Source organism: Gavialis gangeticus, unplaced genomic scaffold, assembly GCF_001723915.1.
Source record: "Gavialis gangeticus isolate Ggan-Ray unplaced genomic scaffold, GavGan_comp1, whole genome shotgun sequence".
Classification (NCBI taxonomy): Eukaryota; Metazoa; Chordata; order Crocodylia; family Gavialidae; genus Gavialis; species Gavialis gangeticus.
Genome location: NW_017728993.1, coordinates 41,012,055 through 41,034,046, shown reverse-complemented (window position 1 = coordinate 41,034,046; position 21,992 = coordinate 41,012,055). Strand labels below are relative to the sequence as shown.

The following is a 21,992-nucleotide window of genomic DNA, read 5'->3' as shown; positions in this document are numbered from 1 at the left end:
GTAACAGGTTTATTTGTGTCTCCTGGCAGCTGGGTTATGGGCTTTAGAAGGAAGAGCGCTGGCTTGTCATGGGCAGCTGTGAAGTGATGCTTTTCAGTAGTGGTGAGATGGGGAATGTTCAGCAGGAATGTATGGCAGGGATATCTGTGAGGTTCAGGGGTTGACATGGCATGATGCTATGGGGCTAGTCTGGTATGAGGTTGAGAGGATGATCAGTCGAGATGGACTGGGATGGGCTGATCCATCTCAGTGGCATCAGAGCTGTCATGTTCAGCTCAGTAGTAAGTCTCCTGATCTGTGCTCCCAAACTGGAGGAGAGACCTTATCCAGAGGGTCCTCCTGTTCCCAGTTACAGCCCTTGGAGTCATTGTATGCTTCGGGGTTGATGCTGGAGTCAGCAACAAACCAGGGCTCTATTGAGTCTCCACTGGCCACAGTCTGTGACAGCTCCTTCTGGCAGGCACAAGTCACCCTCTGAGTGCCTGGACCTGATTGACATCATGGTCCTTATTTTGTCCCTTCAGCACTTTGGCCTTGGCACAGCACTGGTGCCAATCATGGTTGTGCTTCCAAGCAAGCCATTTCAGGGGGCAATTTACTTATAGGCAGTTTGGTTGTAATAGTTCCCTCTCAGTGAGTATTGCATGTTCTTGTTCCCCCAGTTGGCAGGGACAGCTATTACTTCTGCCCAGCTCCAGTTAGTTAACTGCCTTGTGGATGTAGCAGTGGACAGTGGCACCGTTACTATGGTTCAGACTGCTGCTGACATGCTGCGAAGGGTTCTTGACACTGTTCAGATACAGGAGAAGCAGAGTCCTTGGGGTACAGGGTCAACAAATGAGACAAAGTACTGTGGGGTGCTGGAAGACTGACCAACTCACCATCATGCTCTGTTGGAGGATGCGAAGTACTTTACTATAAAGTTTGTAAAAGTTGTTTCTGTTTTTTTCCAGGATCATTTTTAAAGATGAAATGGTCCTGTTTGAAGTGGTTTATCATAGATCTGTGCCCTCATTTTTGGAACACTTTAGAGACACTTGGGGTGCTACAAATGTTATGTCTGTCTATACCTCTCCTACTATCTCTTTGTCTTAATCTGTATTGCGTCTTGACCAACTACCATACTGAGTGTTCACAACATTTCCGTTTTCCAGCATCCATTGGTGCCCTTTTAAAGATGAAAAAACATTCTAAAAACCAAAGTCTAGGAGTTCATAGAAGAGATGTGAAAGCCTAAATGACAAAAAAATGACGTAAAATCAGTTTTTCCCTTACATTTTGCCTGACAAGATCATAGTTCAGAACCCCTTCAGGTTTGTCTTGCATCCATTTTATGGCATTATTCATGACAAAATCAGTGTAAGTAATGCAGCTACCTGTCCTGCTTTTCTAGTGAATCTTCTATTTAGATGCCAACTACTGTAACCAGAAAAATCTGAATGCTAAAAGTTTGAAATACGGATATCTACTTTTTAGTTCACATTTAAAAGGTGTTTTTCTGCTTTAAATCCACACTTACTCTATCTTAAATATTTGATTTCAAATAATTAAATTTCATCTGAAGGTGTACTGCATGCACTTTCAAACGTTTTATTGTGTTTAGCCAGTAATAATGGTTATCTTGCAAAAAACTCATTAAATGAAAAATTCTTCAAATGTATGTTGAAGAGAGTCTTTTTTGCTGCAGAGAAACAGTTCTTTACCTGATGAGAATAATGTTGCTAGACTTCAAGAAGAACTGATTGCGGTGAAATTAAGGGAAGCAGAAGCTCTGATGGGACTAAAAGAACTTAGACAGCAGGTCAAGGATTTGGAGGAGCACTGGCAGGTATAAATATATTATACCTTTTGAAAATGTATTTTTAAGAAAGCAAAAAAGAGAATATATAAGTCTGAAAAATGGGTGTCTGGTAGAAATTGGTGGATGGCATTGGGCAAGAGAAGTGTTAAATGAGGCTGCTACAAGAAACTTTACTTAAATGTACATTTAAAATGTATCTGAAATTGGACCCAGTTGTAGCCATGTGTTCCTACCTCATGCTACAGACTGAAGTGTTTGGTAGGAAGTACACCAGCAGAAAGTGAAAACAGGGATCCTACTTCAATGAGTGCAATTGAAATGTAAAACTTAGCAAAGTCCTCTTATTACATGTTAAAGTGCTCAAACTTCTCCTTTTTCCAGTTGTCCCAATTGTCAATTGCTGCCTTTAAGCCTCCATTTCTCACTTCTTATACTTATGTATATTTGCGAGCATTTCTACTTTTTTTTTTTCATGACAAACAGGAACATGGTACTTCAAAGGGCACCTATACACATGCAGCGAGGCTGCTCCAATGCACTGTAATTACAGTGTTGGGGCAGACTCAATTGAGCAAGCTTCAGTTAAAGAGCCCCTGTCACCATTTTTCAGCACAGGGATGCTGATACATATGATGCTCCAGGTGCTTTAATTAGAATGGCTCTTGCAGCCACTCTAATAAAGCCCGCCCTCCCCCACCCCCAAACTCCTGGAGCACATGTATGAACACACTTTGTGAAGTATTTTGTTTTCAATCGGAGATGAGACTAGTATTCAACCAAAATCAGTTTTATAAACTTGTAAATTATTTTAGCGTCACCTAGCTCGTACCACTGGCAGGTGGAAAGATACACCCAGAAAGAACACCGTGAATGAGCTGCAAGATGAATTAATGACTATCCGATTGAAAGAAGCAGAAACTCAGGCGGAGCTAAAAGAGATGAAACAAAGAATGATGGAGATGGAAACTCAGGTATGATATTGAAAACTAGCATTGCAATGATGTAGGACAAGACTAATGAATTAGAGGCATAACTAAGAATTTTTGTGCCTGTACAGGGAAGAGAAGAAAAGACTCAAAAACCCTGGCAGCTTGTGCCAGGGCTAGGTTTTTCGTCTCCCTGGCAGCTGCTGCTGCAGTGGTGTGGGCTCCCCACACACCAGCTCCTGCTGCCATTCTGGTGCCCCCTCCAAATCAGTGTCTGGGGCTGGTGCCCCAAAGGCTAATGTTATGAACCTAAGCAAATATTGGCATCTAGGGTGCCAATTATAGCCTTTCCCTTGATAGTTGTTTCTTAGGACAATAATTCCAAGGCAGTTTGATTTTTTTCCAAGCTGTGAGATTGATTGATTGAGAGAACATTGATTTTTCTCATGCCTCTTCAATTATTTCAGTAACCAAATTTCATTTTTCTAAATTCTTCGTGGTTGGCTTAATTAACTCTCTATACAGAGTAAATGCATGAATCTTAATGTACTGAGAAATCTGTTTTTTTAGAGCAATAAAAATGTTTCAATTAACTATTCTGAAATCTTTACAGGTTCTTTATATAACTGACAATACCAGCCTTTGATATAGATTCTCTCCAGAACCTGCCCTACAGTCCCAGAAAGACTCCTTAAGGTGCCATGTCCTGGAGAGCCTCAGGCCATGGGGCAGTTGCAAGATCTGGGACATAGCCCATGCCTACCTGATCCTGAATCTGAACTGGGGCAGGACTGCCTGATGCTGAATCCCAGTGTTCAGCTGAGTGTTGGGGTCTGGCACAGGACAGCCGTGGGGGCTGAGACAAAGTTTCTCCTGCCTAATTGGCAGGATTGGGCTGGGATAGCTCCATTCCTGAGCCCAGCTGCCCCCTGCTTTATCCTCAGAAGATGTCAGGTATGCAGGTAGTAATATATGAGCTTCTCCCATCCCCAGCTCCTTACACCAGGCAGCTCTTTAAACAGCTGAGTGCAGCTAGGACTGGGGGAGCTTTCCCTTCCCTAGTTGCATGTGCCCCTTTAAAAAGGCATCTGGCACTAGCAGCTAGGGATGGGGGAACTCCTCTTATGCCTCACTGCATGCACTGTTTTCCCAACACTTGGAGCTGGGGATGGGAAAGCTCTCCTATCCCGAGCTTCACTCATCCATTTGAAGAGCTGCTGGGTGCTGGCAGCTGGGGATGAAGAAGCTTTTCCCAGCCCCTGCTGCTTGTGTGGGTGCTTCTTTAAACTGGTGCTGTGCAGCAGGGGACAGGACCTCCCTGATTCCAACTGCACTGTGGAGGTCACTGGAAGCCTCTCCCTGATGTCAGGCTTTAAGCACTTAAAAATTTAAAAAAGTGGGGGAAGCCTTTTAAAAATATGGGGCACTGTGATCCCAATCTCAAGGAAAGCCTCCTTGATGTTGGACTTGCTGTGCCCCAAATCTTTAACAAGCTGCCGTATAGGGGAGCCCCAGTTGCCTGTCCACTTTTTTTATGTTCCCAGGCACCAATGAAAGCAATACCTGGAAAGGGGGGAGCTCCTGGCTCCCCAGCTGCTGCTTCCATTTGTGCAGGGGTGCAGCTGGGGAGCAGGGAGCTCCTTGTTTTGCAGCTGCAGTTGCCCCCCCACCCCATGCTGACAGCTGGCAGTTGCACGATTGGGATTTGAGGAATTTTATGCCCTACTAGCTAAATTGCACAACCTGCCATGCATGTGTGGCATGGCAGATCTTGTGATTGGGGAGTGGGGTATAAAATTCCTCAAAATCCATTTACATGAATCCATTAACTCCTGCCAGCAGCCTAAGCAAAAAAGGATCAGTAATTGGAAATATAACCTGTACTATTTTACTACAGTCAGCAGGGGGCATAGTTATCCTGTTCTATCAGATGCCATGTACTAAAAATCTTAACCTTTAATGCTTCACTGTATGTACTCCGTGCTTCTGTGCATGTGTATTGTTAGTTTCCCTTTGAACAAAATTTGGTGCTATATTACTATATTTTTGTACAAGATTTCTATAAAAAGTAATTTTGCTTGCAGAATCTAACATCTTGGTAACTAATCTGAGTGTTCTGTGTATAGTACTTGAATTCATGTTACTTAAGCATACTTTGACTTTTGATATTTATCAGCCAAAAGGTAGTTCTGTCATTTTTCTAATTTAAAGTAAAACATTAAGATTGAATGCATATTTGGCTGTCAAAGTTCAGAATGCTTTTTGCTCAGTAAAAATGTACAAATTCAGTTTGTAAATAAAAACAAACAAGCAAACCCCGTCAGTCCTTTTTACAGAGTAGGAGTAGTTTCTTGAGTAACTTATCAGTCTTTGCCTTGTTGGAGTGAGTTAGGTGGGATAAACATCAAAGACCTTCTTTGACATTTTTCCTCTTAAACTTTATCTTCTGTTTTTATAAATGGCAGAATCAGATCAATAGCAACCACTTGCGAAGGGCGGAGCAAGAGGTTACCAATCTGCAAGGGAAGGTGCAGTATCTTTCTACACAGAACAAAGGACTTCTTGCTCAGTTAAGTGAAGCCAAACGCAGACAAGCAGAGATTGAATGCAAGGTAAATGGAATCATGAGTACACAATTCATGGACAAAATGTGTAGACAAATTCTTCAATCTTGTATATTACTAGTAGATCACACTATGAGCTTTAAACACCTCAGGTAAAACAGAACTTTACGACTTGTACTGAACTGACAGTATCATCCTTGATTTATTGTCTACCAAAATCATTTAGATTTTGACAGAGCTGCTGGTTTGTGGTCCTGCGAAGATTAACTTTTGCTTTAAAGTGTGGTTCTACCCAGAAAAGTGACTCGATATAGTAAGGTACCTTTCTTACTCAATAGATCCTGATCGCTGTTACTCAGACATATCTGATAGCTTTCGTAACAAACATGCTTTAGTACTTGACTTTGCTGAACACTGCAGAATTGGCACTGCTGTGAAAAAAATTAACTAAGGTAGAATTGGAGTGGCGCACATGCCTACAGAAGAAGTGGGTATGACAGTTCTTATTCAGTGGTAGTCTGCCTGTCTATCTTTTTCAAATGACCAGAAAGGCTCAGGAAGGAAAGAACCCACCTTCTCTTTCAAATTATGGGTTCAATATGATGTTATGGTTTAAAATGAATAATGTAGTTTTCCTTTAAAATGTGCAGATTTAGTTTAGAAATCACTGATACAGTGAACATGAAGTCCTGCAAAGTTAACCTGTAGCTTCTCTGTAAAACAGTACTTTAGACTGGCCATTGCTCTTTACCTAAAAGTGAGGCTACTGAACCAGGAAGTTGATACAGGTTAAGTGTGAGTTGCTTTCAATTTTGTTTCATTATTATTAGTAGTAGTAGTAGTATTGTTATTATAATTATTATTACTACTACTACTGTGTTTATCAGAGAAGCTAAAAAAAATTAAAAGCTTGTATTTACTTGACTCTTTTCCATATATCAAATAGGTGGTAAATTTGTTTTACTAAATTTTTCTGAAGTGTTGAAGACTACCAATAGCAGGTTTTTAGTATTCTCCAAAAGGAGAATTGAGGGGGAGTGTCAATAATCCTGTTGTGTTTCTTGACGTGTACATCTGTACATACTGCTTTAAGAGTTCATTAGCTTGCAGATTGCCTTCATGAACACATCTGAGTTTTACTGCAGGGGACAAAAAGGCTTAAGAGAGCTTATAACTTCCGTATGTTTTATCTAGGACACAGTTTTAAAAAAATTGAGTCATTTTTCTCATACATACATTTTAGTTATAAGAAGTAACATACCCCCAAGGGTACATAAGGCTGTAATTCCACCAAAGGGTTCTGGTGACAATATAAATGAAGAGTGAAGCTTGAGTGGTTTATCATTGTCACTAAATCCCAGAGATGAAATTACATCCTTATTAATATGCATAGTTTTGTTACAATATCACACTTGCAGAAATCTGTAAATACTGAAATTTGTGCATCCTTCAAAGCATTATCTCCTCTAGGGCAATACAACTGAATTGACTAGATTTCTGTAAACTAAACTCTGCTGACCTAGCTTTAATTACCCTCAATCATGGGACACAGTTCATATTCAGTACCTTTTGTCTCTTTTCCCTTCACAGACCAAATGAAGTCAAGTAGGAGATTGGTTAAAGATTGCTTTGGTTCAAATATATTTGAATTTTTAATTTAAGAAGAATAAACTCTAGTTTTCCTCCCCTAGGAAATTCAGCATTTCTTTAGGAAAAAAAATATTTTTTCCTGCTGCTTATGCAGTATTAATCTAATTTATTTCTGACATGGCTAGGTGTAGTTACATACTAAAGGACAGTGGAATGTGATGTGCCAGCCCAAGTTTTTAGGAATCTTTCCATTGACTATTATGGATTTGTGTACAGGTCACGCTGCAGCACCATGCAGAGATGCACAAGGTAGCTCTGTGCATGTTATCTTTGGGAACTGTATATGCATGTTAACTGAAGTTGTTAGCTCAGGGGCAATGCTGTGCTAACAACCACAGAGGCTCCAGAAGGAGCTGCATTGTCTTGTTGTAGATATATCCTTAATAGTCAGTGGGCACATCTATATGAGATGACTAATTAGCTCCTCAGTAAACATCTCTGTATCTACACATGCAGCCCTATTGGGCCACAGTAAACTAATAAACTCCACTGCAGTTCTGTTGTGGACTTCTTTAGTGCTCAGCAACATGTATAGACACTGAAGAGGCTGGCTGGAGCATGAGGGTGCTTCAGTATGGTGGCTTTGTCAGCTAGCCCGACACTGAGGCACCCTCGTGCCCCAGCCAGCCCCTCCACAGCATGCTGAGTTTGGTTGGAGGAGCCCCAGGCTGGCATGCTGACCCCCCAGGACCCATGCCAGCCAGGGCTGCTCTGACCTGGATCAATCTAGTGTGGTCCTGGGCACACATTCAAATTCAGGACTGATTTTAAACCCTGGTGCTATATGTACCAGAATTTATTGCTGCACGTTAATTCTGCGTGTAGATATATGCCCGGTGAGTAGATTCCTAAAACTTGTTCTTTATCAGACCTCAGTCTTAGCAAGTAGAATCAACACACTTCTTTACAAACACTGGTTTCTTTACTCTCAGCTTTGGTTTCTAATGCTGAAACTGTTTTTATTTTTCACGCATTTTTTCATTTCTGAGTATTCACAACTTTGTTTTTATATTCTGCTGATTTTTAAGTATAAAAGTAATGACAGCTTCCCCTCCTCTTAGAAATCTTGTTTAACTAGGTTTGATGTTAATCGTGTCAAATCCATAGTAAAAAAATATTTAAAAAGAAATGGGGTAACATTACTCCTTTTTATAAAGTAAGAAAGCACTTTTCATTAGTATCTTTGTAATCCAGAATCTAAATTAGATCTGTATCTATCTCCATTTGGATAATTTGCATGGAAAGTCCGGCTGTAAAGTGAGTTGCGATTGGATGGGGATGCTTGCTGAAAGCAGAGACTATTGCAAATGATAGTGCTGGCACATTTAAAGACCATTCTTACAGGGATTCATTTTAAGAGTGGAAATTGTGGCCAGCAGTAGACATGGTACCACTAACTACAATCTTGACTAGCCCCTGAATTTTGCTTCATAATCTGTAGTAGATGAAAGATGTTTGAGGTTTGCATTATAACATTTTTAAAAAATGTGTACTTGTGATAGTCTGTGGTTTCAACCAAAATAATGTAAGATAAAGATAAAATAATTTCATGAAAATATTTTGATTCTAGTTGGGATTCTAATGCCTTAAGTGAATTCTAGTTTAGAATTTAATTTTTCCTGGGACAGGGTCCAATCCTAATATTTTAACAAAATTCTGCATGCTTCTTTTTTAAATAAAATTTCACATATTTGTAAATTATACTGCTAGGCATCTATACTTCCCTTGCTCAAGTAGGAAACTTCTAATTTAGTTTCACCCTACTTTTAAGATGTTCATTAACATCTTAACATTAGGTATCCTATGCTTTTCTTCTACTACCCTTTCGCTTGACCTAATGATCTCTCTGGATTACTGACCCCTTTGGCCGCTTCTCCTCAGTAGAGACATGCAGTGATCTGTCTGTCCTGAAAAGTAGTCCTTGTACTCCACTTGGTTTTTTCCCCAAGTACTGTGTTTACCCGAGTCCATGTTATATGTGGGGAATACATCTTGTCTTGTAATCAAATAAATATAGCCCTCCCCTATTTCTAAATATAGAGGCATGTTTTACCAACAGCTATCTAGAATTCTTTTTTTCTAGCTTTGTCTTGGCCCCTTTTCACTCTGACAGTCCTTTTGATTTCTTCTATGAAGCTGGCTGTTCAGAATGGCCTTTCCAAACTGACTTGTAAGAGCAAGCCCTTCCTTCAGATTCTTTCAAACCAACTTCTTCTATGATGCTTACAGTAAATTAGCCAACCAATAAGGCTTGTATTGAAAAGCAGCTGACTATAGTTGATTTTATGAATGTATATAATGTATGTAACTTACAATATACATATCTTAATTGTAATGTTCCTCCACACTGTACATATTACTTGTTTAAGACTGTAGAAGCTAAAGCTGGGAGATTTCTACTAGAATACCAATACTTCCTCAAAGCATCATTTCTTTGTGTGTTAAAAAGAAAACTGAACAGCAGATTTAAATTATCACTTAGCATAGTAAATTTTCCATGTTTTATGTTCATTTTATAAACTTAATTCAGACAGACATAAAGTTCTTGTGACACCATTTAATTCCCTCCCCTTACTCACCAAATGTATTTTTTTTCATTGTAGCATTACCATAGCAGCAGCAGCCAATAAAAGGCAAATAGTTATTTTATTAGTAAGGGAATTAAACAGAAAAACACAATATCGTTAAATACTGTATAAATCTGTTCTGCCCCTACCTTGAATATTGGATTCCGTTTGAGTTCTCCTGCCCCTAAAAAGGTAGAGTATAATTAGAAAAGGTGCAGAGAAGGGCAGTAATGATGATTAGGGGGTTGGGGAGACTTCCATAAGAGCAGAGAGAAACTGGGCCAGGACTTCTCAGTTTAGTGAACTGAAGGGCAGGATATGAAGGAGATCTATAAAATAACGAATTGTGTCAAGAAAGAAAATAGGGACTTAATATTTACTATGTCCCACAATGCCAAAGTAGGGGACATGCAATGAAATTATGAGCTAAAAGATTTTTTTTCAGTGTGCATGTAACTTGTGGAACTTATGGCCACAAGATGATGTAGTGGTTGTCAGTTTAAGCCAATTCAAAAGAAGATTAGATAAGTTCATGCAGGATAGATCCAGCAGTGAGCAATGAACGCAAGAGTAGGGCTGCAACTTCCAAACTAGGACTTTCCAGGCCTCTCATCGGTGGAAGCTACAAGGAAAGAGGCAAGGGACAGCTCAGTCTGGATAGGCCCTGCAGAAATAGCCTTCCCTTTAAGCATCTGTTCTCTGCTACCGAGATGTTCAGAATATTGGGTTGGATGGACATGTGGTATGCCCCAGCTCAGCATCTCTTGTGTTCTTATGTTTTGGAGCAGGGCTTTCCAACTTCTGAGGGGTCATGTCTGTATGCCACACCAGGCCTCCCTGCCAAAGGAGGGCACTAGGCTGCATGCCACTCTGCTTCCTTCCTCCCCTCCCCCCCAACTTGGGCCACACACCTATTAAGAGCCCCCCAGGTGCTGGCTACCTTGGCCCTGTGGGTGCCCCACTCCAGGGGCAGGAGGCAAAAGCAAGAAGGGGGAGACTGGGGACTCTAGCAGCAGGAAAGCCATGTGGAGAGCCTGGGAGCTACAGGTTAACTCTTTAGGAACCAGTTGGACAGCCCTGTTCTGGAGTGATCGCAACTACCTCCTCCTTACTCCATTTTTTTAACATTTCATCCTGCCCCCCCAGCCATGACTTTCATTTTTCCAGGTGAAACCTACATGGTCTTTCACACATCCATAACATAAGGTATATTACTCTCTGCAGGGCAGTACAATGCTGTGAACTGTTCAGTCAAATAAATTATGAAAGTGTGACAAAGAAAATCAAGACTGCACTACGTAAATAAAAGCAAGGATTTCCTTGCTAGGGCAACCTACTCATCAGAATGATCCCTTACAGCAGGGATGTCAAACTCTTTTGGCCTCATGGGCCCGGTATGGACCCACCTCTGTCAGCAAGTCGAGTTATGTAAGTGTTAATGTAAGTTTTATGTAAGCCATCTGAGCTGCTGTCGTGGCTCAAGTGGCTGTAGGCAGTGGGGTTTGGTGGCCCCACTGCCACCAAAATGAGTCTCCAACAGAGATCTCTACCTGGCATTTTTTCAGTAGAGTGAGCAACAGCAGCATTAACCCATGCAGCTCGCTCTGCTGTGTTGGCTCGAGGAGCTGCAGGGATTAACACTGCTGCTGCTCTCCAGGAGCTACATAGGCTGGATGTTTGACACATCTGCTGTTAGAAGTAAAATTAGAAGATGCATCTTATCCTAACAGGGCCATTAGCTTCTCAGTTTCTTCAAAATGTATTTTTATGTTAGCTGGTAGGACATACAGATGGTCTTGACAGCTGTGAGTCAAGCAGAACTGATTTAAGAGGGAAGGGAAAGATGGTGCTGGGAAAAATAAGAATTGTTGTACTGTTTGGGATGGTAGCTGTGGCAATCTTAGGCTGACATTGACAACTAAATATTTTAAGAGGATGTGGATCCCCAGGGCTAGGGCAAGGAACAACAAGTTACAGAAGGCCTTCAAGGATTGTGTTGGGACTCTTGCTATTTTGAGAATGCATAGGTCTCTATTTCCCAAGCATAAGTTGATTTGACTGTTCAAAGTGATTGTAGGCCCTGCTTTAAAAATACTTTTCATATGTGAATTGCAATGGTGGACAAACGGGGGGGGGGCCATGGCCCCCTGGGCATCAGCTGGGGGGGTGGTGCCAGCCCGGCCCTTCAGAATTCTTATTGTGCAACGTGACTTTAAGTATTGCTACAAGAAGGACCTGCTGGGGGAGGGGGAGGGGGAGGTGGGAAATACAAGCATTGGTCTCCAGGCACTGGACACCCACAGTACGTCACTGTTGAATTGTTTTTAGTTTTTAAGAAAATTTGTATTATACTGTGGACATTCAGAAATGTGAGATCATATATTCCAAATGGAAATTTATAAATGATATGAAGTAAAGAAGAAAAATGGATACCCAAAAAAGATCTCTTTTCTGTTCTGGTTGTCAGTTGCCTTTCAAAGAAGTAGATGTTCTATTACAGTATTTTCTAACTTCCTTACTGGAAGCTATTTCTTTGCAATTCAGTTTGCTGAATTTCTCTAAGACTTGGCTGTCCTCATCATGGATCTCTAACTTTGGCATCAGATCAGAACTGCAGAGGTCTGTTAGCTGGTTAATGAAGGGAGCTACAATTTATGATTGCTGAAATGGAACATGCTACAACTGCAGGTTCCAAGAAGTTAGTCTGTTGTTCATGCTTCAAAATCTCCTGTAAGGAAACTAAAATCAGTCACATAGAATATGACAGATGCCTTGTTCTTATTTTGAGTGGTGTCAGCACTTCAGCAGAAGCCGATAGTTAGGAATTGGACATCCAATGCACCAAGGCTTATAGAGACCACTTTAATAAAGTGTAACACATATAAAAAAAAAATTTTAGCTTCTTATGTCCTTCTTCTGTGATATCCAATTAACAATTCACAGGCTGTTTGAGTCAAACTGTATTGTTTTGTAATTGGAAAAAAATCAGATCCAAAGGTATCCATTTTACTTCTGGAGCCAAATTTCATAGACATTAGGGCTGGAAGGGACCTTGGAAGATCGTTGAGTATTCTAGTAGAAGTTAACAACGTGTCATTGAAGTCCATAAGATTCCCTGGACCAAGTTGAAGGCAGGATGGTGCCCTCAATCTGAATTTAATATTTGTTATATGGGTCAGTGGCATTGCATTTACTTGTTTTCATTAATGAAAAGTACAGGTAACTAGTGGACTAGAACTGGTCCCCAGTAGTTACTGGAAAAGTTGTTGTGTTGAAAAAGTGGTACCATTCTGACAGAAAAACTATCTCAGCTGACTATACAAAAATAAGGGATGTCTTAAAGAGTAAATTTGTGAACGAATCTGGTCTAGTAACTGTGAAATAAATTAGAAGCTGACTGTTAAATAGTCAAGTAACAAATGAAAAATCTGAAGCGCACAGTGTTGTATACAAACTACCGTAATGTTGCAGTGTTGGGAAATATCTGATGTGTAACAAAAGTTAGATGCAACCTACTGCTTCTGACAAATGGCAAAAGTTTAATCTTTGCTAAATGTTTATATTAATTGTCTTGTAAATAAAGGACAAGACCAACATTATGACTTACAATGACTGTTTCTGGACAGAAATAACCACTTACAGAAAAGTTCAAAAACTTAAATAGGTCTTATTCCGATACTACTTTTGCATCGGAAATGTTGTTATCTAGCCAGGTCCTAATGACTAAAATAGAACTTGAGCACAGTATCAGATGCCTTCAGATAGCTGAAAGAAAAATATATCAAACTCTACTGTAAGTATGACAAACACTTTCACCAGATTCAAGGAAACATTTTTTGTCTGCTTATAGGTTTAAAACTACAACCAGAAAAATCTGCATAGCATCTTTTGTGGTCTGCTGAGCTAAATTTCATTGCCCACAATGTTCAACTTAGACTGGAATGTTTTTGATCAGTTTAATTGTAAACCTTCTTTACTATAAAGTGGCATTGATTTTTATTTAAAAAAACATTGGTATTTATGGCTCTAATGAGTTACTAAAAGAACTAGTTTTGCTGATGTTTGTCCTTATTTTCAAGTCTAGGCTAGGTAACAATATTACTTGGCAGCCTATGTAAAAATGAGAAACATTACTCCTGCTCCTAGAGGGCATGTATCTATATCACAAACATCCCTTCTTAGCACGGAAGAACAATGATTTCATTACCAGGAAGACTAGGGGCGGGTCTTACCAGTCAATAGTGAGTTTTGCTGGCTTGCACTGTTACTTTGCGTGTGCTACTTCTTTAAATGTACAAAGCAAATTCTTTGTTTTTTCATGTAATCCTAGTACCTTTCCTAGATACAAAAATAATATCTTTTAACTTCCTTTTTTTCTTCCCTTTTTTAATGTTTGAATTTCAATGTCTTTGCATGACAACCCCCTCTTCTCTCCAGGGGGAAAATAAAACTAATTAATTTTGGTTGGGAATTTTTGCTTTGCATCAAAAAAGCCTAAATTAAAATCTCATTTGTAGTCAATAAAGACAGAAGTCCATTGCTTGAATATTCTGGAGTTAGCTGAAAACCTTCCTTCCAATAAATTCAGACTGGAAAAATTGTTAACTGAAGGCAATACCCTTTAAATAGGGGAACTATTAAAGCACTTTCAATAATTGGGCTTCAGTAGAACCATGCTAAATCCTACTACATTTACCAGAACACTTCATGTATTGTACATGATAGTATCATCTTCTTGTCAGCAAAAAACCTTTAGTGGAGTAATAAGGGTAATTAAAAAAAATCTTCAGAACTTCTACAAAATGCACTATAATAACTTACATCATACTGGAAAGCATTATCTTAATTCAAAGTAGATTTTTTTTTTTTAGGGAAAGAATGTTTTTAATGTCATTTCATAAATGGACTCCATACTACTAATATTTTTCCTGTTCACAGGGCATGTCTACATGTACATTAATGCACCTTTGTTACTGCACATTAAGTTTAGTATCTCTAATATGAGGTACTAGATAAAGGCACAGTAGCAGCACTAATGCACAGTAGCAAAGGCAATTTTTTGTGATACTTAATGTACAGTAGATTAATTCTACTGCTTATTAGCGCTTCAGCGTGATTTTTGCTGTGACATGCTAATGTGCAGTAGAACAGTCCACTGTGCATTAAAGTGTCTTGTGTAGATGCACCCAGGGTATACAGAGACCATCACAAGGGTATTATTATATCTATCTTAAGATATGTGAAATGGTAGAGAAGAGAAATTAAGTGTTCATAAAACTAGATCAATTTAGTTTTCATAAATTATAAAAAGCTTTGGAAAGCTATTAATGCACTTAATATTTAACCTCTATAGTTAACTATACCACTTACACTTCAGAGAAGTAAAATTTAAAAAATGTATTTGGGGGTGTGCACACGTGCATGCAGAAAATAAGATGGTGTAAGAACATGCTTTAATGCAATAGTTGCTAAATCTGTTAGAGTGTTTGTGAATAGTTTGCACAAATACATTAATTATGTATTTGAAATATACTTTTAGAATGGTATTGTGGGGTTAAAGTACCATAACTTATTTATATTAATCATGGTTATCAATCATACATCTCTGGCTTATTTATAGTCATCTCAAAGAAAGCAAATCTAGGCCTAGTTTGTATTGGAAATATGTCTATACCACAGAAACATGTATGATTCTACAGAAAGGAGTGTTTAAATAGGTGTTTGTGCAGTGTCTGACATTTTAGACTTAACTAAGCCAATGAAACAATACAGTGTTAGAGAACCAAACATTCCCCATTTCTTTTGTGAGAGGTTGATACTCAAATCTAAAAACTCAGATGAAATATGCAATGTCTTACCCAAATCCAACTTAAATTTTGCTTAACTACAATTCTGGCAGGAATTAGATTACATGCATTAATTAGCCTTATCACATTGTAGCTGGTTGACTATGAGCTACTTGCAGATTTTCTTGGCAAATAAACCGGTTGCCCATCTTGCATATTTTATAGTGTGGTATAGTTGCTAACCCAAATTTAACAAAATTGAGTAGGCCTGTGTGAAGCAGCAAGTATTTGCTTTGGATTCATCTGATTCAGAAGACAGTGATTTGATTCAGAGATTTGAATCTCTGTCCCAATTCAGTTCAGCCAAATCAGATCTGAAAGGTTTGGCACTGCTTCAGAGATTTAGCCATAGACTAAATGGGTAGCTGACACAGCTGCCTCCAGCTGGTAAGTCTGTTGGGGTTAGGGCTGGGACAAGTTGCCCAGCCAGGGCATGTTACTTGGGCGGGGGGGAAACAGGTTGTGGGTGCAGCAGATCTCAGAGCAGGAGCTCTGCCCTGCTGCCATTTGCCCAGCTGGCATGGGGTGGGAGAGGGCACGATGCAGGAGTGACTCGCTCCAGGCGGAAGGGGGCAAGTGGCATCAGGGCAGAGCCCCCACTCCCAGTGCTGCCATGCCCACATCAGCACTGGAATTGGTGATGTGTAGGGGGTTCATGTGGGTGCACATGCATCCCTTTAGCTTGGTGGTGCACCGCCTGCAAAAAGCGCCGCCAGCACTGCTGGTGGTGCCTATGGGCAGTTGCCATTTGCCCCACCTGCTGCCAACAGCGTCTACAGGTGGTCACCAATCACTGGTTGGCACTTGCCACCCCTCCTCCCCTCGCCGGTGGCATCTGCAAGTGGTCCTCAATTTGCTGCTGGCCGCTGCTGCTGGTGACATCTGCGGGTGGTCGCCGATTGCTGGTCGGTGCTCTCCACCCCTGCCCTGCAGCCAACACAGCCATAGCTGCCTGTGGGAGCACCCCGCTTGTTGCCGTCATGTTCGCTCCGCTGTCTGCAGGCAGTCGCCATGGCCCCCCAGCCTCCAGGGGCACGTGGTGTTCGTGAGCTCTGGGAGTGGGGACTACACTGCCGTCACTTGCCAGCTAGCGTGGAAGAGCGTGTGCTGTCACCGCTTGCCAGCCAGCGTGGGAGGGTATGCGATGTGGGCATGACAGCGCTAGGAGTGGTGCCTATGCCCTGCTGCCGCTTGCCCCCTTCCGCCTGAAGCAAGCCGCACCCACATCCTGCCCCTCCGCCCCAGCTGGGCAAGTGGCAGCAAGGCAAAGACCCTGCTCCAAGCGCTGCCATGCCTGCATCCCATGCCCCTCGCCCTGACTGGGCAGTTTGTCCCAGCCCCAGTTCATCCCTCATCCACGCCCCTTCCCTCCCCCATCTTCCAACCCCAACAGACTTACCAGCTGGAGGCAGCTGTCTTAGCTGCCTGTTTAGTCTATGGTCGAATTGCCTAATCTTTTCCCGAATCAATTCGGACGCTTCGAATTGATTCAAAGCTTTTAATTGGTCTCCTATTTAGATTCGGATTCTGAGATTCAGTCCTGGAATCGGGCCAAAGCTCCTCCAACTCAAATCAACTACCTAAGCTTTGCACAGCCCTAAAATTGAGCATTAAGAGATGTTCATACAATACAATTAGTTCAAATTAAAACCAGATCCACTAGCATTCTTTGGTTATATCAGTCATGTATATTTTATTATGTAGGTTAGCTTTTGTCTTGCTTTTTACCAGACAGATATTCAATTTTGAATCAACTGAAATCAGAGTCATAACTTGCATCGGCAGCTTAACCCTGTTCTTTCTTCTCAGAGTAAGGAAGAAGTGATGGCAGTAAGACTCCGTGAAGCAGACCGCATTGCTGCAGTGGCAGAACTCCAGCAACATATTGCTGAACTAGAAATCCAGGTAACAAATGACAGCCATAAACGTTGAAAGTGTTTCTTAATTCTGGTTCTGATCTGTTCTTTACTTTTTCTCCTTTCCATTTACTCCTTTTTCCTTCTCATTAAAGCATATGACTCTGCTATTGAAATGTTGGGAAAGCTTTACTGTTAAATATGAGCCATTCTGATGCATAAAGATGTTGCTATATATCCAATAATAACACTTCTTGTAAGTTATAAATTGCTTACAAGCCAGTGACAAGAAATAGTATGTTTTCTCATGATCTCTAGCATGTGTATTTGCCTTTTTTGCCTTTGTAGACTTCTACCACTGAATGTTTCAAAGACTGAACATTTCCCACTAGGTGAAAAGTTTTGTTTGGAGCCAATTTTCCACAGTCTCTCTCAGGGGTTGTCAAGTGGGGGTATGAATACCCCTGGGGGTACACCGGTTCTAGGGGGTACGCGCAGGCAGGCGGGGATAAAGCGCTGCTGCCTCCCAGGAGCAGGGGCCGGGGCCAGGAAAGGGCAGCAGTTCCCCTTTGTGGGGTGAGAAAGCTTGCACGCAGCAACCGCTGCCGCCACACACCAGCCCGATGAGCTTCTCTGCCCTGCAGAGAGGCTCTGCTGCCTTCACCTTAGCCCGGTGAGCTTCCCCATTCTGCCACAGCCCTGTTCCTGGGAGGCGGCAGCGCTCCATCCCCACCTGCGCGCCACCATTGCTGCCTCCCTGCTAAGCATCTGGCTGCATGCCACTCTCCCACCCTACCTCTCCCCTGTTTGGTGTCTGGCCACCAGCGGTACTTAGACTAAAAAGTGGTTGAAAACCCCATGTCTATCTTATTTGGACTGAATCCTACTAGAAACAAATTCATAGAAGTTGTCCTAAACCCATATTTGCCTTGTCCTAGTGTTATCTATTCTGGATTCTGTAACTTGACCTATCACATAGAAATCCTGTTTGCAGTGAGGCTCCTCTCCCTGTAGCAACTGAGCATACTTCCTTTTGGCTCCTATCTTGACTGTCTCTCTCCTTTCAATCTCTACTTTTGGCACTCTCACTCCATGGCCTAACTCTTGCTCTAGGAATAATAAATGACTATCTACTTGCTATTTTTTGCCTTTCACAAGTCATGACTTAATGCCATATTGTGTCTCTATTATGGTACAGCTATCCTACCTGAATTTTGTTATGTCACCCTAGAGTTTTTTTTTGTAGGGGCTATCCTCCCTGTAAGTTTTCAGTTACAGGTGTATCTCAACTTCCAAACTGGTTATGATTTGTTCTTCCCCTCTGAAATTTTGCCTTCAAAACATACCTCTTTGCTTATTGTGACCAGGCTTTTTTCTTCCTGTGATTCTTCAACTAAGTATATATTTTCCTAACCCCTGAACTCATCTATGTATTCCAGTATGTTTTTTCAGTAGTGATTACTGTTATGCAAGCTACCATGCTTAAATAAATCAAATATCCTCTGTGTAAAGTGTCCTTTATTGGAATATTTTTCCTAAAGTGCAGCAGTCACAAAGCTGATTAAAAGATAGAATAATCATTTGTTTTAATCACATAATGTCTATATATTACAGTGATTGGTACATTAAAATGCATAGATAAGCAGTTCATATGTGATACTTTACTTATCTTCTCTGAAGAAAGATAAAAAAGATTGCTGTGTCTTGGTCAGTCATTTTCATTTACAAAAGGTGCTGCATAGTTTTTCTTTTGCATTCATTTTAGTACATAGGTATAAGGGCCAAAATGAACAATTAAATAATCTAGTTTAACATAAGCCATAGAATTTCCTCCTGTTACCCAACAGTTGCCTGGTTTATTTATTTTTTTTTAAAGCAGGTTAACTGATCTTGATTTGAAGGCATTGAGGTATAAAATTCACCACTTCCCCCTAGTAGTTTGTTTCAATGGTAAAACAGTACATATTTCTTAGTACAAATGAATTTGTCTGGCTTTAACTTCCATCAGTTTGGTCCGTGTTCCTTTTTCTGATTTATTAAATAGACCATAAGTACCCTTTTTTTCCTCCTTGTTTAAGGTACTTGTACACTGTAATCAAATCATCTTCCAATTTTTTTTTGGTAAATCTAAACAAACTGAACTGTCTCCAACACATTTTCTTCAGCACTCAGATCATTTTGAGGCTCCTTTTCTACAACGTCTTTTTTCAATATTAATTTTAGCTTATGGATACTAGAATTGTAATATTTTATATTTCTCATCCATGTTTTGTTAATGTTAAATTCACATCATGACTTTTGTTTATGCATTCAAGGATCATATTTCTCCCTCTGTCACAATGCTGGTGCTCAGGTTTGGTTACTTATTCACTGTAATCTCTAATTCATAGAATTATAGAGAAGTAGGGCTGGAAGTGACCTTCAGATGTCATCTAGTCAAGTCCCCTACCCAGGGCCAGATTAACGTGTAGGCAAACTAGGCACATGCCTAGGGACCTGAACTGCAGGGACTCTGGTCTTTCCCTCTGCAGTGGTGGCATGAATGGCCCTATCTGCCTCCCTTCCCCTTCCCTGTGATGGGCTTGCCACAGTGGCAGCTGCTTCCTAGCAGTGGCTCCAGCCCCACTCCCCGTGGGTGGAAGTGCCAGGGTGGGGAAGGGGGGTGTCAACTGGCCTGGGGCCCACAAATTTCTTTGCCTAGGGCCTACTAAAGGGTTAAGCTGGCCCTATCCCTTCCTCAGGCAGGATCATCCCTATCCAAACCATCCTATACAAATCCATTGTCTCAACCCTTAGCAAAACCACACAGTCAGTGTAATTTTACACTCAGTTCCTTTTAGAGTCACTGCTTTCAAGGATACAGCCCCTTATTTTGTTGGTATGGTCTACATTCCTTATTTCCTAGATGCATGACCTTGTACTTGGCTTCATTTAACATGCATTTCACATAGTGATCCTATATAATTAGGCCTCACTGCTGTTGCCTGGTGTTTTTTCAGACAAATGCATTTACTGTATTTATTTAAATCTACAATGAGTCCCTCTGTTTAACATGGAGTTGTGGGGGAGCTCTCACCTTGGATATGAGTACTGGCCCAGGGCAGGCGGCGGCTGTGGCTCGAGCCTTATCCCCGACTCTGAAACCAGAGTCACCATCTGCCCCAGGCCATGGTTCATGCAGGAGGGGGAACACAGGGGAGACCTCATGGTAGTAAGGGGGCAATATAGGGAAGACTGGGGAGATTATAGGGGAGGGAGTGTCTCTTTTGGATGGGGCCACCCTGTGCTCTGTGCCTCTGGTTAGGGCCAGAGCCAGAGGAATTGTACAGGGTAAGAAGCAGTGGGAGGAGGCAGGTGGCATGGATGCAAATAGCAGGAGGAGGGTGGGGTGGGAAGGGGCATTAGTCGTGCATAGTGTTCTGCATTTTTTGTTTTTTACTGATTTTTAACTGATAAATTCCCTGATCTAGCCCATTCCCATCTTGTGCCAGTTAACAGGGATTTGAACTGAAAAACGGGTGGTACCAGTAAGCTAAAAGTGTCACTGTGCCAGTTACCTGAGGCACAGGTTTCTAGCTGGATGCACAGTGTGAGGGTGGGGGTGGCAGCAGCTGTATGCGGGGGGGGGTTGGCAGTGACCGCATGGGGGACCAGGGGAGGGGGGCAGCTGGGGTCACAGGGCTCCCAGCTTTGACCCTGGACAGGGTGGGTTGCAGCAGCAGCCTGCTCTCATCCTACACTCAGATCCAGGGACACAGGCCCCCCAAGAAGAGCCTGGTGCAACTCACAGCCCTCCCAGGGGACAAGTAGCAGCAAGAGCCGTGACACCTCGCCACGCATCCACTGACAGCTGCCCCTGCTTTGCTCCCTGCTGCAGTCCTGGGAGTGGCCAACGGGCTGCACCACACCCCTCCCCCTGCTCCTTCCCTAGTCCCACTCTTACTCTCTCCCTCCCTCACTGCCAGTTTTTTCTTCTGATTTACACTGACATTTTTCCCCCCTTTTGCTTCTTTTTATCCTGCTCTCATCCCGGTTTTTATGTTTCGAAGATGAGCCCAAAAAAATTCCCAGATTTTTTTTTTTTTTAAATAAAAAACAGAGAATGCAGAACACAAGCCATGCAACAGGGAGCAGACACCGGCAGGGAGACGAGCTTCTGGGGGTGACAGGCAATGGCAGGGGAGGTTAAGTAGCAGGTGGGACAGGTGAATGGCTATGCGAGTAGGCGCAAGTAGGGATGAGTGGCAGGGGGGTAGTAGCAGGGGGACAGTTGGTAAGGGCAAGTGGCATGGGGCAGACAGGAATAGGGGAGGAAGCGGTAGGGGTCTGGCTACTTCCCTCCCTCTGCTGCTGCTTTCCCTGCCATAGTGGTGGGAGGGGAGATGAATTTAAGGTGACCTTTCAATAATTAGATTCCATCCAGGGAAAATTATAACGAATTTATGATTTTTCATGGATAGAATCTAATTATTGGGGGGTTGCCTTAAATTCAATGTTGTCTTGGATTTGGGTGAATATAGTAGGTCATTCAGAAAATTTGCTCCGTTAAGCTCTTTGCGCACTGATAATCCTATTTACAAGTTTTATATCTTTCGAAATTTAATTCAAGCGGATGGAAAAATGGACAGTGTAAATATCTGTTTATCCTAGATCTATTGAATACAAACAAATTGCTTCAACACAAGTCAGTGTTTCCCAGTAGAAGCACTGTACATTTTTCAAATGTAGCAGTTTAAATTTAGGGAGTAAAATTCTATTTTGCAATGCTTTTGGTAGCTATTT

At 41.6% G+C, this 21,992-nt stretch overlaps 1 protein-coding gene across 2 annotated transcripts in view; it reads left to right on the top strand.

Moving 5' to 3' along the window:
• The window catches only part of EVI5 (ecotropic viral integration site 5), a 221,754-nt gene that overhangs the window by 144,365 nt on the left and 55,397 nt on the right, over positions 1-21,992 (top strand). For both annotated transcript variants that reach the window (XM_019501612.1, XM_019501611.1), the window contains 4 exons: positions 1,688-1,828; positions 2,614-2,772; positions 5,193-5,339; positions 17,164-17,259. In XM_019501612.1, the coding sequence (XP_019357157.1) occupies positions 1,688-1,828; positions 2,614-2,772; positions 5,193-5,339; positions 17,164-17,259 (543 nt within the window). The remainder of the gene's footprint in view (positions 1-1,687; positions 1,829-2,613; positions 2,773-5,192; positions 5,340-17,163; positions 17,260-21,992) is intronic.